The 17,141-nt window shown below is 51.1% G+C and overlaps 1 protein-coding gene across 1 annotated transcript; it reads left to right on the forward strand.

Moving 5' to 3' along the window:
- Positions 1-651: 651 nt before the first annotated feature.
- On the forward strand, positions 652-16,726 carry ADA (adenosine deaminase). Its single transcript, XM_009282225.1, has 11 exons — positions 652-804; positions 2,146-2,207; positions 5,508-5,630; positions 5,780-5,923; positions 6,762-6,877; positions 9,105-9,229; positions 11,740-11,811; positions 12,092-12,193; positions 12,944-13,011; positions 13,514-13,643; positions 14,928-16,726. Exons 1-11 carry the CDS (start codon positions 652-654, stop codon positions 15,027-15,029), a joined length of 1,197 nt encoding a protein of 398 aa, XP_009280500.1. The 3' UTR covers positions 15,030-16,726.
- Positions 16,727-17,141: the final 415 nt, after the last annotated feature.

Raw genomic sequence — 17,141 nt, forward strand, 5'->3', positions numbered from 1 at the left:
GCTGCTTTACGTGCTTCTCGCCTGCAGTAGTGGCAGAAGGAGGTGGCTTGCATGGATGAAGGACGCCACTGAATTTGCTTTCACATTGATGGAAGTGTCGCGTTGGGATGTTCTTGCAGAAAATGCTTGAGAAACGTTTGGTGAGAAGACCTCACTAGGTTTGGGTTGCTTGGTTTTTATATCGAGCATGAGCAAGTTTCAAGCCTGTAACTCCATCAGAAGGTCACGAGGGCTGTTGAAAACCTCAGGGAATGGAGCTTGCATGGTTTTGAAATAGGAATCGGAGCTCAAGAGTGGAAAACGTGCCAGGCATCCACATCTGGCGATGCAGATCATGTCCGTAGTCTGTTACTTTATCTGCTGCTTCTCAGGACATTTAGTCCTCATAAGCAGGATTCCATAACTCGAGGTGGGGGGAAAGATCAGGTTTTGCCCTTTTAAAAACTTCATCCCTGTAGATTCAGATCGTGTCTTAAGGGTAGGAGAAGTGACAGGGATATCTTTTTACAACCTGCCAGCAGTGGTGTCTGTGGGGATATACGTGACCCCTGGGCCAGCTGATTGCAACGGTGCAGGGTCAGAAGCTCAAGCTGCCCTGAGCCTGGCACCTGCATTTCGCATCCCACCAGCGCACATTTCAGTGGTAGCTTCATGGCCATGAAGCAGGTGGCCCGAACCCAAGTCCTGGCCCACCTCAGCAATGATGGCCTTTTGCAGCAGGAAGCGGTCAATGAAAACCCTGACCGTGAGTCAGAAGGTGGGTGTCTCTACCTGCATGGCAGGCATCTAGGGCTGCGGGAGGAGGTGGGGGTGGGAGCGAGCTCGTGGGCATCGGTGCTCGTCCCAGAGATGGGCATTGCCAGCCCTGCACCGGGGGCCAGGCCAGCGGCATTGAGCTCGCATCAGCTGCTCGTGGATGCGGATGCTTCAGAGGAGAGCGAAAGGGTCTTGAGGTGGACAATTATGCATTGCCCTGCTTGTAGGGACCGCTTACTCATTTTTCTTCCAGCTCCTTGTAGTTATTGTTTGATACATACCCTGACGCCGGAGGGTTTGTGGGTTTTAATTGGTAACCCTGGGCGGTTTAGTTATCTGTGCAAATATCCAGTCCTCTTCTGAATCCTACTCAATTCTTACCCTCAGTGTCCTGCTGCAATCATCTACGCAGGAGAATTTGGACAATGTTATAACTAACAAGAACTTTGTGTATTAAGTTGCTGCTCTACAGTTTCATTAAAAAAATAAAATTAAATTAAATATGTATTTTGTAGGCTATTCCGTTGCTTAAAAGAAAACAGTTCTGGAAATATGAAGATCTAGCTGAAACATTTTACAGCTAATATTTTCCTTCCCGGTTTGACTTCCAAATTACATTTGTCATGTTCCTCCAAAAGCCCCAGCTGCCTAACGGAAAAAACTTGCTTTTGCTTTTCTGGGGCTCTTTCTCCAAAATTCATTGTTTCAGCAATAATCAGGAAACAGGGTTTCAGAGTGAAGCGATCTGAGTTACTATCCCATTTTTAATGAGTCAAACTTTAAGTGTTTTATTTTGAAACCGGCTTGTTAGCTCTACGGGGCAACTCTTGTTCTTTTTATTTTTCACAGCACCTTGTGCTATGGGACTGACTCCATGTGTAGGATTAGAAAGCCTGTATGCTCTGATAATACCAAGTAATTAACAATATATCAGGAGCTGATTCTTGGAAGTGAAGTCAAAGTTCTCGTGTCATGACTCTTAGCAAATTAATTGATGCTTGGGTGTCTGTGATTCAAGAAGGAGCAAGCTGGAAAGCGCAGGTGCTTAGGGTTTGCTTTTTTTCACTCTTCCCAAACTCCGAACCGTGCAAACTAAATAAGGATAGGGCAGTTCCTGAAGATTACTGGAAACAGAATACATTTCTAAAGAGCCATTAAGTGTGTGAGCTGCAGCAGCAATAAGAAAATATTTAGACAAACAATACTTACTTAGATATTGAAAAATAAACTTTATAATGATGGTGTTTTAAAAATGTTTTTGTGCTTTCTTGTCATGACTTTGTCCCCGTATTGGCTGCGTTTATACCTGTGTTAGCACCAGCTGCTTATGTCTAAACTTTTGCTGGAGCTCTAAGAGTACCTCACCGACTTCTCTTTATCTTATTGCAGGTCGAACTTCATGTCCACCTGGATGGAGCCATTAGACCAGAAACAATCTTGCACTTTGGCAGGTGAGTTGCGGGGGGAAGAAAGCTCTGGGAGCTGCAAGTCCAAAAGCATCAGTCCCTACTCCCATGCCTTCTGCTTGTCCAATTCTCCAACAGAAGAGCTTGTGCTGGCAGGCTGGGAAAGCTCTCTCCCTTGCCGTGGAGGCAGCAAACCTGGCTGGCGCTGGTCTCATCTCTGCACAGACGGGTCCTCTGGCTGCACGGTGCGAGGATATTGAGCACATCCCAGAAGGCGATGTTGCAGCGGGGCTGCACTGGTAGCAGGAGCGTGAGCGAGGTGGTCATCGGTCCCGTGAGCCAGGCAAGCTAAGAGGAGCCACCGTGGGAAAAGTACAGAAGATGTCTCATAAACAGAGCTGTCTGCCTTTGAAGTGTACCTGGGAAATGGCAGAATCAATGTATTCTTGTTTCTTTTTCCACGTTCCTAATTGCAAAAGCAAGTTAAATGAAAGCAGGCTGGGAGCGTCTTCTCGGTGGTGGTGCCGTACCACAGTCTTGGGAGGAAAAACCAGCTTGGGTGCTCCTCCCTGCCCTGCTGCTGCGTGCCTTTGAACCCCAGGCTGTCTGCCTGGTGCTAGCAGTCAAGGAGTCGTGCTCGTGTGAGGGTGACCTGGGAAAGCACTTGGCAGTGACTTAGAGAGGTTGTTTCCTTGACAGAGCCCACGTGCATCTTCTTGCTTCAGCGTAGCTTGTGTGGGAAGCACCAGGGTGAATGATTAACTGGTGCAAGGACCTGGCTCCACGGTTGTAAGCAAAATAAACTTAAGACTTCTTCCAGCTGTCACTATTCAAAAAGCTAACGGAGACTAGCAGATAGCCTCAGATCGAGAAAGTGGCAAGCTTACAGATTTCAGGAAACAGCTCTTGGGCACAACTCTGGTACTTTGGGGAGGAAATCGGTTCTGAGGAGGATGGGAAGTGGTTCTGGCATCCTGTGAGCCCAGCAGGCTCCAAGGCAATGCGATCCTAGGGGGAAATACTCTCTCTGCAGCTTTTTCTGCAGGGAGTGGCCATACATTTTGCAGTGCAGTCAGAGTAAAGAAGGTGGATCAGAGATGTCCATCTCATTTGTTGCAGGACATTGGCATGGCGAGCTGAGTCAGAGTTCCTGCTGGCTCTGCCCGTGCCGCTGGTGGGCTTGCAGGGCTGGAATACAAGTCCCGATGGACAGGAGAATCGGTGCTGACTCCCTGGGGCTCTGCTGGGTCCCTGCTGCCAGCAAAGGACAAATGTTGGTGTAGTCCCCCAGGAGGGTTGTAGGAGCCCAGGAGACACCAGTCATCTAAGGATCCGTGCTTCTCTCTTGCTTAGGGCAGCAACTTTCTTTGCCCAAGTGTGTGCCGAGTTCCCTCTTATTTTTAAACAGCCCTGGCATCCCCCGGAGCTGCCAGCCCTCGGGTGGAGCAAGGCTGTGCTATTCATGGGCTCCAGAACTAACGCTCATACAAATGTAAAAGCAATGGAGCAGTGTAGGAGACTGTAGGGGACTGCCTTAATAACCTCACCCTGGACACAGAAAGCTGCTTGTGGTCTATTTTTAAAGGTAAAGAGCTGGAAATAAATTTGCCAGGTGGTGGCTGACCACGTACAAATAACCCGAAGCTGCTGGGATGCACAAGCCCCCTTGGGCAGTGGCTGAACTCTGACGTTTTTAGCAGCTTTGGCTCCAATTCTGCAAGGTCTGGGTCAGGCTTTGCATCCCCCCTGCCTAGCCAAAGGGTTTAGAGCCATGGCAGACCCCTCGTGGGACTGGGTGTCCCCAGGAGAGGTGCGCTCTCCGTGGTGGGACGGTGTGCGTGGTGCTGCCCGTGGCTGGAGGTAGCTCTGGGCAGGACGCCGAGGTGCTGGCAGGCATGAGCACGTTCCCCTGGGGCAGCTTTGCTGCGGGAAGGCTCCCAGCTACCAGGTGGGTTGGATGGGGCAGCAGCAGCAGCTCCCAAAGCCATGGTGGCAAGATCCACCAGACCCCCTCAGTCGGAGACCTGGCTCCAGCGTCTCTGCGCTGTGGATCATCCCAAAGTGCTGTCGCCGCTGGCTGTGTGGAGGCAATCCTTCAGGAAGCACACGAAAGGGGTCAGGGAAATGGCTTTGCTGTAGGAAACTTTCCCTGGGCAGATGGAAGAAGATGCGGGCCAGTTCTTGGAGGAGAGACCGATGTGTCAGTGCCACGGAAAGGGCAAGGCGGGGAGGAAAACCGATGCCTTGGCAGTGATGAACGTCCCCTGCCCGAGTGCCAGCAACTTAATCTTTGCAGACTGCATGTGAAGGCTGAGCGTGGGGCTGGTTTCCTTCCTGCCTGGGCAGGGAATGAGCAATGTGCCCTGGGCCCAGGAGCGGGGTCCTTTGGGCTGCTTCCCTGCGGATTGCTCGTCGGGACGGCTGCTGGCATCGGGACGCTAAAGCTGTCTGTGGTGTTTTGTCGCTATTAGCAGAGAGATCCATCAGTCGGCTGTAATTCACTGTGGCAGGGAGGAGGATTAAAAACAAATGTCTAGTTATTACTCCTAATTCAGGTTGGCATTCATGGGCAGAGTGACAGCCTGTGAAGTGGGGGTGGCGAAGCCTGCCTGAGAAGCGTGCAGCATCCTTGGCTGGCATGCCCCTCGAGCCTGGCTGTCACCCCACCGGGGACACCTCCACCCACCCGGGACTCCAGGTGCTCCAGGGACAAACAGCTTCTTCCCTCTTGGAAGAGTTTAGGTGGGCTTTACCATCTCCATCCCTTTGGTGAGAGTGGTTGTTGGGCCCGCCGTTTGCCCCTGCGTGGGAGGTGTCCCCGTCAGAGAAGATGCCACCATGATATTTGGCTTGGGAACCAGCTCGCTCGCAGGAGCTGCCGGCATTAAGCCCGTGAGCCACGATGCTTCTGCGCCCGTGATTCTGTGCCTGGGAGCATCTCCACAATGTTTCAGGCCTTTGAGCCTACATAAGTAGAAATTAACTTTTCTAAAGAATTTTGGCAATTCTGCCGCTAGGACTAGGCGGTGCTAAGAAGTAATCCAGAGCCTCTTTAGATGAACTCCTTCTTAAGCTTAAAATGTGCTCTGGCTGTGTTCCTGCCGGGTCAGTCTGGGCTTGTATTTCGATTTGTTTGTGCTTTGCCTGTATTTTGGATTGCCTTCCTCCCCACTGAGATTCAGGGCTGCATCTGCGAGGAGATTTTGGAAGGACAACGTGTGCTGTATCTTTTCTGTGAAGAAATGGAGGTTGATGCTGCCAGCTCGGGACACAATTGCTGTACGAAATGGACTGATTAAGAATGCGATAGCCTTCCCCTTCAGTAACATGTGGCTTCGTTTCCAGGAAAAGAGGGGTTCCTCTCCCTGGCAGCACTGTTGATGACCTCCTGAAGCATGTTAGCTACAAAACACCACTGACACTTACCGAATTTCTAGAGAAGTTTAATCACTATATGCCTGCCATTGCGTAAGTACCCCGCTTTTTGCTTCTTCCCCCTCAATCCTTGGCAGGACCCCTTGGCTAACGTTGTTCGGCCTTGGAGGTCACCTCGCCCGTCCCCAGTGTGCCCTGAGGGTGATGAGTCCCGGTGATGGGTCCCACTGCCGTCCCTGCAGGGGTGACCGTGAGGCGGTGAGGAGGATCGCCTACGAGCTCGTGGAAACGAAAGCAAAAGAAGGCATCATCTATGTGGAGGTCCGGTACAGCCCTCACCTCCTGGCCAACTGCCGCGTGGATCCCATCCCCTGGGGCCAAACCGAGTGAGTGATCCCGCCGTGCCGGGGAGCTGGCGGGTGGCTGGTCGGGCATGGAGAAGCCAACGTGTGTTCAAAGTCTGGAGTAACCAAACCTCCTCTCTCCTCCAACGCAGCAAGCGCCAGCACTCTTCCACCTCTCTTCCCCATCGATAGTATTTTTCCTCTTATAATATCTCTGTGTGCTGCTATGTTTTAACGTCCCTTGCTTTGGACACCTAATTCTGCATGTGCAGAGCAGCTGTCCTTAAACTTCTGGCTGAAGCGGTCTCTGTGCGAGGGAAAGCAGCGTTCAGATGTGGATTGCCTGCCCGCAAAATGTGAATTTGAGCTGGCAGAGACGGTGGGCAATGTTGGAGGGGGCTGGCAATCTGATCCCTTCTTTACCTGTCATCCCCACTATGATGTGTGCCTCTGATTAAATCAGTGCTGAGCTCTGTGGCCCCTTGCAAAATGTGCTGTGATGGGCGTTGAGCCCCCATGCTCGTCCCTGCCCAGCTGCAGGCAGTTGTGTGCCCCTAATAAGATGCTCTGGCAAAGAGCAGGTTCCTCTGCTCAGGCAGGATTGGCATCCAGTTCCACGAGGCTTTTCTAAATCTTACTATCATATTTGCATGCTTTTGTGCCCAACATCTTGTAAATCTGGGCATGGCATGGGTTTAAAAGGTGCTTTTCAGCTCTGGGCGGTCTCGTCGGGCTCCTCTGGATGTTAAGGCGAGCGGGACCCCGGACAGCCCGGGTTTTGCGTGGGGTGTCCCGTGGGGATGCTGGGCTGGACCTGCGGCTCCTGCCTGCTTCCCTGGCGGGTGTCCGGCCTCTCGCTGACAGCTTTTCTTTTCTGCAGGGGAGATCTCACTCCAGACGAAGTCGTTAACCTCGTAAATCAGGGACTACAGGATGGAGAAAGGGATTTCCGCATCAAAGCCAGGTCTATTCTATGCTGCATGCGCCATATGCCAAGTAATGTATTGCAGCTCCCCTGCTGCTCTGCTCCCCTTCCCTGACGCGTGGCGGGGGGTGACGTCCCCTGGGTTCAGGTCCCCGCAGAAATGTGGGGAAAGCCCCGGTCCCGTAGCCCTGGGTCCGATGCGGGACCAGACAGTGCTGAGAAGGAGGTTTTTTTTCTTGGTGGGGGTCCTCTGCTCCCTTTACTATGGGGAAAGGGTCAGCTGGATGTGAGAGTGGGGGTCTGTGGGTACAGCCAGTATCTGAAAGGTTTCGCTAGAGAGACAAAGCAGGCTCTTCTGTCCTCTCCTGGAGGAGGTGCGATTTCTGCTCATACCTCGCTCCCTGCCCAAAAGCTGGAGCTCTCCTTGCGCCGTTGCCACAGCGAGCAGTTGCATCTGCCACGACCGTCTGGTGGGTCCGAGAGCGAACGGTCACGGGAGGACCAGGCGTGAGATCTCACACATTCCCTGCTCGTGGTCATGCTGCTACAGCAGCATACTCCTTCACTAGCCTGGACCATGGGTCAGCCAGAGGATCTGCTGGCTGCCGTCTCTGCTGGTTTAAGCTGAAAGCACAAGTAAAATATACTTAAGTCACATATATAAAATATTTTTTATAAAATCGGCAGCTCTGAACTTCGTTGGTAATGGGTGCTGTGACCCAGAATAGGAAGAAAACCCGGTCTCCAGTGGTTCATTGGGCTGCTGAGTTCTGTGAGCATCTTCCTCTAGGGAAAGATGCAGTCAGAGCGAGGTTGTATGACAGTAGCTGTTCTATGTGAAGACTTTGTTATGAATATCTTCATATCTCACAACAGTTTTATGTAGGCTTAGTAGGGTAGATGGTGGAAAGATTTTTGCTAATGAGTACACGGTTAATTTGTGTCTAGAAATGTGAAAAATTATATTCTTGGAAACTGGGAGATTTGAGAGTGGTTTTTTTTTCCCTGCCTGCACAATCAACCCCAAACAGTACTTGGAAAACTTGACCCTTAAATTTCTGATTTCTAGGAAGAAAACTCCTTTCTTTGTAGAAACTGGAAAGCTGTAAGGCAGTGTCACACTACAGTCCCTGCCAACGCACAAGTGGTAAAGGCAGAAGGTGGCGGGAGCACCCGAGGGCATATGCAGCGTGCGCTTGCACAGCAGGAGGGATTGCTTGTGCAAACAACTGAGTTGGCATTCTCATGCCTGCCAGGGCACCAACTCTTACTTGTTAATAAAACAATGGCTCTAACCCAGTGAGTTGGAAACGGATGAAAAAAAGAAGATGAAATTGCACATGTTTTCTTATGTGTTCGTATGATTTTGGGATTGTGTGTACACAGCAGGTGCCTGTTAATTATTAACATCACCGTTTATCGCTGTTTCTTGGCCTTTTTGCTAAGGCCAAAGTGCTAAATGAGTTGGTAGATGCATGTCCTTTCTCAGAGGTTATCCTCTATCCTGATTAGAGATAGCTCTGAAGTAGTTGTTGGCCGCTCATTACTCTCTTATCTTCTTGGCATCAGTGAGAAAAACTTCGCGAGTGTTAAAGGTCAGCCTTCCAGGAGGCTGACCAGCTCCTTCCCACCAGGAGTAGCATCCATCATCTTGTCTGGGGGAGTCAAGGATACTCTGCAACAGGCAGGGCTGACTGTTGTACAGTCAGAGATCCCCCCCCGAGATCCCTCCCAGCCCAAACTCCTCTGTGACACAACACGTCCGACGGGCCGGTTCTTCCCTTTCTGCCCCCTTGCCCAGCCTGGGACGGGGTGAAAGCTCAGGAGCGAGTTGAGGGATTTCTCCCGCATACCATGTTACAGCACCTGGGCTGTGCAGTTCAGCTTACCTTGGGCCAACTGCAGAGTCACCACCGTGTTTGGAGGTTTTTTTCTGTTTTCTCTTTTTCTCTTTTTTTCACCACTGTGTTTGGAGGTTTTTTCTGTTTTCTCTTTTTCTCTTTTTTCCCCTGCTGAAAGTGAGCAGAAAAACATGATGGGAGCAGCTTTATAGCTGGTAAATGCATTTGATTTCCCTTTGATTGACGATGGACTAATCAGTTGGCAGCTTTTATTTGCCTGAAGACGGCAGACCTTTCTAGGAGTTTGTTAGCTTTCTTTTTGAGCATCAAATTTTAGGAAAGACCAAAGAAAATAGCTCTAGCCTTCTAGTTATATGACCAGGATTTGTTTAGAAAAATGCTGAAGGTGCGACTCGTACCAATGCTTTCTCCTGAACCCTGGTGCTGTCTCTTCCAGGCTGGTCTCCAGAGGTGGTGGAGCTCTGCAAGAAGTATCGAAACAACTCTGTGGTGGCCATCGACCTGGCTGGGGATGAGTCCCTGAAGGTGGAGAATTCCTCCGAGCATAAGGCGGCTTACGAGGTTTGTTTAATAAGCTTCTTGAAATGATGAGAAAAACATATATTGAGGGGACATGCATGAGGGGACACGCAGTATGTTTTTCAGACTGCAAACAGCTGGGACAGCTTAAAAATTCGTTGCAGCTATTAAAAACCTTCTGTTAAATAGCAAAAGTATTTGTTTATATTTCCTAAATGATTAATGGCAGGCATCATTGCTTAAACATGGCCTTAGAGCTGAAGCTCGGCACACTACCCCGTAGCACTGAGTGCAACGCGAGTAACGTGGAGCCCATGTTTCCCCTGGCAGCACCCCGCTGCTGTCGGCTGGGGTCTGCTCCTGGCGCTCGGCGAAACCATGGCTGAAGGTGGAAGAGACTGGCCTTTCCAGTCTGGCAGAAATCACCTGAGGAGCAGAGAAGAAGCTGCAGTTTGAAGTGCTTTTATCTGATCATCTCGAATGCAAGCGCTGGAATGGCTTCAGGAGCCTGATCGGAGGCTCTCACTAGACCTCAGCGCTTTGCAGCGGCTCAAAGGGGAAGCTTTGCGCCTCGCTCCTCTTTGCTGGTGGGAGTTTGGGGTTGTTGGTCCCCTGCATCAGTGGGAGAGGAGGTTGTGCACCATCACTACTAAAAAGGACGGTGGTTTGCAAGCAGCACTCAGGGCTGAAATGATGCGGGGCTTTCTCAGGGTTTTTGCCGCTGTCAGCAGGAGCCGATACAAGGTCTGCCTGTGCTGCTGTGCCACGCTGGATGAACTGAGTGGTTATAAACTGAGACGCAGGCACAGGGTTTTATTAACCGACGGGCAGGCGTGTCTCATCCTGCCCTGGTGTGCCAAGCAGTATACAGGTCCAGACTCCTCCGTCTGAAGGATGCGTCTTGTCGCTGTGCCGGGGGCTCGCTCAAGCTCTGAGATGCTGAAGCAAACCCCGCTCCCGTCTGTTGGCCCCTCTTGGCCTGCGTGGCAGGGAAGTACATCCCCATAAATACTGCTGCTACTCTCTGTGGGGTATGTAATGCATCCAGGGAAATTGGAGAGACTTGTGATGTCCTTTGGGCGGGCATGTTCTGCCTGGGAGCTCTCGGGGCTGCTGGGGGGGAAAGAGCAGATAATGGTGAAAATTCGACTGTGGCTGCTGGCTGCGGAGGAGCACCAGGAAGTGTAGAGCCAAGGATCCTAGGACCACCATGTCCAAGGAAGCAGGGATCCTTGGAGGAGAAGCCAAGGGAAGCACCATGTGTCCTCGGACAAATGGGCTGAAAAAGGGATTAAAGCACTGCAGGGAAGATATGCCCATGGATAGACGTTAGACACGAGCTCCCTCCTGGATGGAGGGGCTCAAGCTTCGGCAGCCAGGAGCATTGGTGGGGGAAGGGTCCTGGTGCATGTGCTCTTCCTGACCCCTCTGCTTGTATCCCTGGCTCCTGTTGGGATAGTTAGGGATGCCTGTCTTGGGAGTGGGGGGGTGATAGTTTCTGGTTTCTCTTCATCCTGTGTAGAAACAAGTGGAAAAAATCTCTGTGCTGGTGTGAGTCTGTCTCTCTTCTTGGTCTGGTACTTCAGCCAGAGGGATTTTATTATTTAAAAAAGTGGCGAAAATTAGCTGTTTGGGAAAAATCAACACTCACTTAAATGTAGGGAGCACAGAGTGCCTTTCAGGTCGATGCACACAGGGCTCTTCTGTAGACGTCCCAGGCAGAGCCTGACCTGACCTTCGCTGGGCCTGGGTGTGCAGCGCATGAGGAGCTGAAAATTAAGTAACTGAAAAAAAAAAAAAATCATGAGTGAAAAGCCCTGAAGGAGTGCCCGGGAAGAGCATCTGCTGCGAGATGGGACTTGCAGCCTGCCCGCCGCCGCTGGCTGGGTGGCCCTTCTCCAGCAAGGCAGGAGCCAGGCTTCCCTCCAGGCTGCACGGCTTTCCAAAGCCCAGGTGGTCTGTGGCCGCCCTGGCAAGGGATTTTTCGGCATGGCTATGGAGAGCATCTTGAAATGCCCCCAAAGCTGCACCCTCAGGGTCCTCCCAGCTGGGCTGCCTCCGTCCCCAGCCCCTTACAGGAGGGAGGCACTCAGGGTCTGAGCATCGCTTCATCTCTGCTCTGGGGGCTTTTAAATTCTTCCACTTGGCTGCAGCTTGCCAAAAAGGTAGAAGTTTCAAAGACAAGAATTGCTGCAAGGTTCATGCAGAAGGGCAAGTGGGTGGAGGAAGGAGAGCTTCGAGCTTGCTGCTGTCTGGAGAGGAGACAGCGGTGAGCTCACCCGGTATTAAAAGATCCTGGGGGAGTCTGGCTGGGCTCCAAGGGAAGGTAACCAGGCTTTCTAAGTTTCTCTGCTTCTGGCATCACTGAGCTCTTCTCGCAGCCTGTGCTACAGCAGAGAGCATGCAACTCTCGGTGTGCAGGGCTCGTGGTTTGGGGGCTCTTCACGCAGAGTCCTGTTGCTTGCTGTGCCCCCAAGAGCGGTGCCGGCCCAGGGGTTTGCTGACCTTGCTGGGGGTGATGAGACAGGAGCATGTCCTCCCTTGCTTTGCAGGAAGCTGAAAGATGCGGGATTCATCGTACTGTCCATGCTGGAGAGGCCGGCCCGCCTGCCATGATCAAGGAGGTACGAGGAGCTGCCGGCTCGGGGCAGATAGAAGGGCAGTGGTGGGAAGTGCCCCTGCATTCCCTGCACCGGGGAGAGAGGAGCCCAAGTCCTCTCCGTATTCACAGCAGAGCAAACATCGGGGACCCAGGCAGAAATCTGGCCCCGACGGCTCAGAGAAGGATCTCCCTGGAGCTGGTTCGGTGGCGTGGGCTGCACCCATGGTGGGGCAGGGATCTCTGGGCAGGCAGGAGTTGAGCTGGTGCTCGAAGGCTTTACGTGGTTTTCCTGTGCTCCCTAGGCAGTTTACCTCCTGAAGGCCGAGCGCATTGGCCATGGCTACCATGTCCTGGAGGACCCTGAGCTCTACAAGGAGCTGTTGAGAACAAAGATGCATTTTGAGGTAAGGATGTGTGGTGGGAGGGTGACAGCCAGGTAGCTGCTGTCCGAGTGGAAAATCAGCCCTTGCTTGGGCTGTGCTACAGCCAGGGACACGACCTGACACCCAAGTGCTGACCGCATGTATGGTGACGTTGCCGTTGAACCTGGATGACTAAAGCTCCACAGCAAAAATGGTAGTGACACCTGCCTTTTTGCTGGGATCTTTGCTGCGAGCACAGCAGCTTGCAGGAGGTGTGTAGCAGAGAGAAATGGATCCTGTTCTGGCTGAGGATAAATTTTGGGCAGCTTGTTCACTAATTTATATACCTCAAGCCTGCAGGCTTCTCCTCCTGCAAAGCAGGCTGCTGTACTGGAGCCTGTCTGGGTGGAGGGTGGAAGTGCCTGGGAGTTACTGTGCATGGGCAGATTTCCTTGGCTTTTCCCCTGAATGAGTATATCCAACTAATATATGGAATATATATGTATATACTTAATGCCAGTGGTTTCTTAGCTGTGGTTGACACGTGGCCGGTGGCTGACTGGCCATGGGAAATATCCCACCGGTTCCTGCTGCCATCACGTGGGCTGTGGGCTCTTCGCATCCATGTCCTGGGACATGCACTGCTCCGTTGGAGCGGCGCTGAGGGGTAGCTGTGAACAAAGCTCTAAACCTGTATCAGGCTTTACCAGCGTGCTTAGCTATCTACGTACACAGCTGTGGTTCAGATCTGCGTGGTTGATTCTGGTTTTTGTGTTTAACTCCCCCAAACAGGTCTGCCCTTGGTCCAGTTATCTTACTGGAGCATGTCTCCCGGACTTCAGGAAACACCCCGTAGCACAGTAAGACTTCTCAATTATGTGCAATCTTAAATAACCAGGATTTGGGTTGATTATAGCTGCTTTATTGCTTTACAAAGGTAACGCACATCTAACCACTCAGAAAAATGTGGTACATCCTCACCCTTTGGCACAGAGGGGCCTGGTGCAGCTGGAGGGGGTGCGGGGGTCCCTCGGGGAGGCTGTCCTGTCCCTCCTGCCCCTGCTCTGAGCTGTGGGGCACAAGATGCTGCACACCGGCCATTAGCCCTAGTTTGTGGGTGAGAGCTGAGGTTGCTGAACCTCTAAGCAAGAGACACCCCGATGCTCTGCTCCTCTCTCCACTGGAGAAGCAGAGCGGTGCAGAGCGGCGGTGAGACAAGCCGAGCCCTGTGTTTGTGTCCAGCAATGCAAGCTGCAGGGACAGCTGCGAGGTCTTTGCTTTTACTGCATTTTACCCTGAGGAGTGCATGACCAGTGCCATATCCAGTGTTTTACCTACCGGTTCAACCTGGTTTCCTTACAGATTTAGGAAGGATCGCGCTAACTATTCTATAAACACGGATGACCCCCTCATCTTTAACTCCAATATTGACAAGGATTACAGCATAGTGAAGGACTACATGGGCTTCACTGAAGAGGAGTTCAAGAGGGTGGTAAGTCGGCCTCAGTTGCATGCTCTGCTGATGTCCTGGTGTAGCCCAGAACAACCCGCTGCTTTTCTTTATAAGCGGAAGAGTTTTTTAATGGAAATCAGAAAATCCTGCACTGGCTTTCTAAGGATGAGGCTGGGGGCGGCTGCTGAGCTGGCTGGAGGGAGATGCTGGGAGCGCTGTGGGGTGTGGAGAGCAGGGGGATCCGAGTGCAGGGTGGGCTCTGCCCGGGCTGCATCACTTGGGCTGACTGCTTTGGGCTTTATGGGTAACAGGTCAGAGTGGAAATTGTCCACTGACGTCCTCACGGCAGGTCTTAGCAGTAAGGAAGGAAGGTGCCTGTTGCTTTTCTTTCTGGATTTGGAATTGCAGGTAGGTTATTTCAAGGCCTGGCCCAGAAATTAGAAAGGTTCGGCAGGTGCGGAGGTGCTTGCGGTTTTTGCACGTATAACATGAATATGCAAGAACTGAGCTGGAAACAAAGCGACTGCTGGCTTCGGTTTTGGCGCGCACAGTCATTTATGTATCTTGATTACCTGCTTGATTTTCTAATTACTTACCCAAGACAGAAAGACAGGATAACAGTTTGGCTAACCTGGTTACCAGGGGAAGCTTTCCTGGTTTGCATTGAGAGTCACGCTCAGCACTTTCACCTACATGTCTCCCAAGATATTTGCTTGGATTGGGAAGTGCAGGATGCACTTTACAAGAGAGCATCAGTCCTGCTCTCAGCTCTGGCTGGAGGAACAAGTCTCTTTCTCCTACAGACATCACTCTCTGGGTCTAGAAGGGGGAACAAGGATAGCCCTGAGCTCTGGGATCCTGGATCCACAGCTGTTCTGCTGCCAGCTGTCCTCTCCTCCTGCTCTTGCAAAAGCCAGGTTGTTCCTGTGTAATAAAAGAAAGGTCCCTGCACAAAACATACAAGCACGTTACGTTGCACAGCCAGGCTGTGTTCCAGCAGCGGCGCATCAGGCTGCCACCACCGCTGTGCTGGGAGAGGCTCTTGTCCGAAGGGGAGCTGGGAGTGTAGGAGCATATCTTAAAAACTCCAAAGTATTTCAAGACCTTCACTTGTGCCTGCCTCGTTCCTCTTGGGACTGTTGCTAGTGATGGGCAGAGCAGTTGCCCTGTAAAATGAGGCTGTGGAAATGAATCTTGGAGTGGAAACTTTACACTCTCCCTCGCCTGCGGCTGCTCAGAGCCAGATGTTGGGATGCGCAGAACCACATGTTCGTGTCTGATGTGTCTTAATGCCTCCCTTGTGTTCCCCCTCTGCCTCCCCAGAACATCAACGCAGCTCAGTCCAGCTTCTTACCTGAGAAGGAAAAGCAGGAACTGCTGGACACGCTGTATGACGCTTACGGGATGGTCCCCAACGCATCGTGACCCATCCCTGCGAGCCAGCATGGAGCGGTGGCCCTTCTTCATGCGTGCTTGACTCTCCTCTGTGCTAGCGGGAGCACGGGGAGAAGGTGCCTGGAGTCGGTATCTATTACTGGCACCCCTGTGTTAACCCTTACAGTCCTAAGCAGAATCAGGCTATCACATACACCTACCTGTACCCCCACAAACTCTCTCCCAAATGGATATCCAGCTTCCTATCTTGCTGTTGTGCAAGCAGACCGAAACTGCCTCCTGGCCCGACTCCCTTCTCTATCTGCCAGACTTTCTGTACTGCAAATGCGAACAGAAGAACCTCCCCTGCTTTTTTTTTTTTCCCCCCCCTCTTCTCCTGCTTTATCTGTCCTGCCCCACTGACCTGCCTAGCCCTTGTCTGCAGTGCAGAAATAACCACCTTTAACTGTGACTGTGGCCTCGGTTAATCTTCGCCTTTCTAGGAAAAAGGTGGGTTAGTGCTGACGGGGAGTGAGCAGGCGCTTCAGAAACAGAGGTTTTATTCCCATCCATGTGGGTAGGAGGGTTTGGCCACAGCTATATTTACCCAGCGTTAGTCTTGTACTAACAAGACTGGAACAAGAACAAGCTGGAAGCTGGTGCTCTTGCCTGTGCACAGGTCTAAAGGGCATTTTAAAAAACCAAACAATTGTTTTGGTATCCTTTCTTGGATAAGGACTGCCGTGTATCAGGCCTCCCAGTGTCACTGCCGCAGAAGCGCACACCTTGGGCTCGGGCTCCAGCTGTGCTCACAGCTGGCCATGACGATGCTCTCACATGCATAGGAAGTTGGAACATATTTTTACCATTTTGGGCCAAAATCTGCCTTCTGGGACTTTTCCCAGTTTTGTACTCATCCCAGAGAATTCCTGTGAACTGCAATTTGCTCTTCCTTTATCTTTGTTTAGGACTTGGAAAAAGACATGATTGATTGCCTGTTTTAACCCTTCTGCCCTCTTCCTGACCTGATGTAATCTTTAGGCACTATTAAAACTGAATAAGTAAATTAATAAGCTAGGGCCCAGTGTCACATGTTGACTCAGGTCCCATCTGAATTGCTTCTCTCACTCAACCACAACGCTGGCTAGAAGTCAGATCTTCAGTTTGGTGGAGAATTTATACAGAAATACTCACCAAAATTGCTTAGGAATTTTGGTGTATTGTAGTATTTTGACTTAATATGCAATAGAGCCGTGCATCCAGAGAGGAGACCATGACTTTCTTACGTGAGTATGTGCTGTGCTTTAGCATCCCAGGTGCCTGCCAAGATGCTTACTCCAAAGATACTGTACCAAAAAGTTGCCTTTGACAAGGGGCCGTGGTTACCATTACCACGGACAGTGTGTGAGACTGGTCCAGTCGCAGCCAGCAGCGACCACGTGCTGGGAGTATTTCCATTCTTTCTGGGCTTCCATATTTGTCTTCTGAGTAAAAAACTCATCTCTGAAGTACATGGTGCATATATACACCTATAAATATATAGCTAGATAGATGGTTATGAGAGAGTGAATTTCTTACTTTTATAAAGCAAATGATAAAGCATCACTTTTAAGAACATGATTGCAGTAAGAGCCAGGCTTTTTTGGGGTAATTTTTCTGCAAAAATTGTTTCTGAAGACGAGTTGCTTGTTTGGATTCTGGACAGTTGATTGTTAATCCTGTTTAATAAAATAACAAATTTATATTAAAAGATAAACCCTCTTGCCTTTCTGTTTAAGGGAGACTGTTAGGAACCGTGGTCCGTGGTCCGCAACATGAGCCATCGTAGCCCTGCTAGAGCACGAGGGATAATCGGTAGGTGTGATGGGGGTTTGGCAGCCCGATCCCTGCCTTCTCCTGTTGCCAGGTCGGAGCACTTTGAAAGTTAACACGGGGCAAGCCAGAGGGAAGGTACCCCTGCTCGCTCGCTAGACAGGCAAGTTGGATTTATGGATGCACATTGTTCCAACCTCACGTGTCCTTTTCCCTTCAGTAATCAAAGGGACACGTATCTCACCGCTAGAAGCGGCAGCACCATCGCTGTGTACTCTTCACTTTTTCAAGCACATATCAAAAATAGTGTACAATTTTTTTTTTTCCCCCCTCTCCTGAGTTTTGCACAGT

Source organism: Aptenodytes forsteri, unplaced genomic scaffold (genome assembly GCF_000699145.1).
Source record: "Aptenodytes forsteri isolate BGI_AS27 unplaced genomic scaffold, ASM69914v1 Scaffold149, whole genome shotgun sequence".
Classification (NCBI taxonomy): Eukaryota; Metazoa; Chordata; class Aves; order Sphenisciformes; family Spheniscidae; genus Aptenodytes; species Aptenodytes forsteri.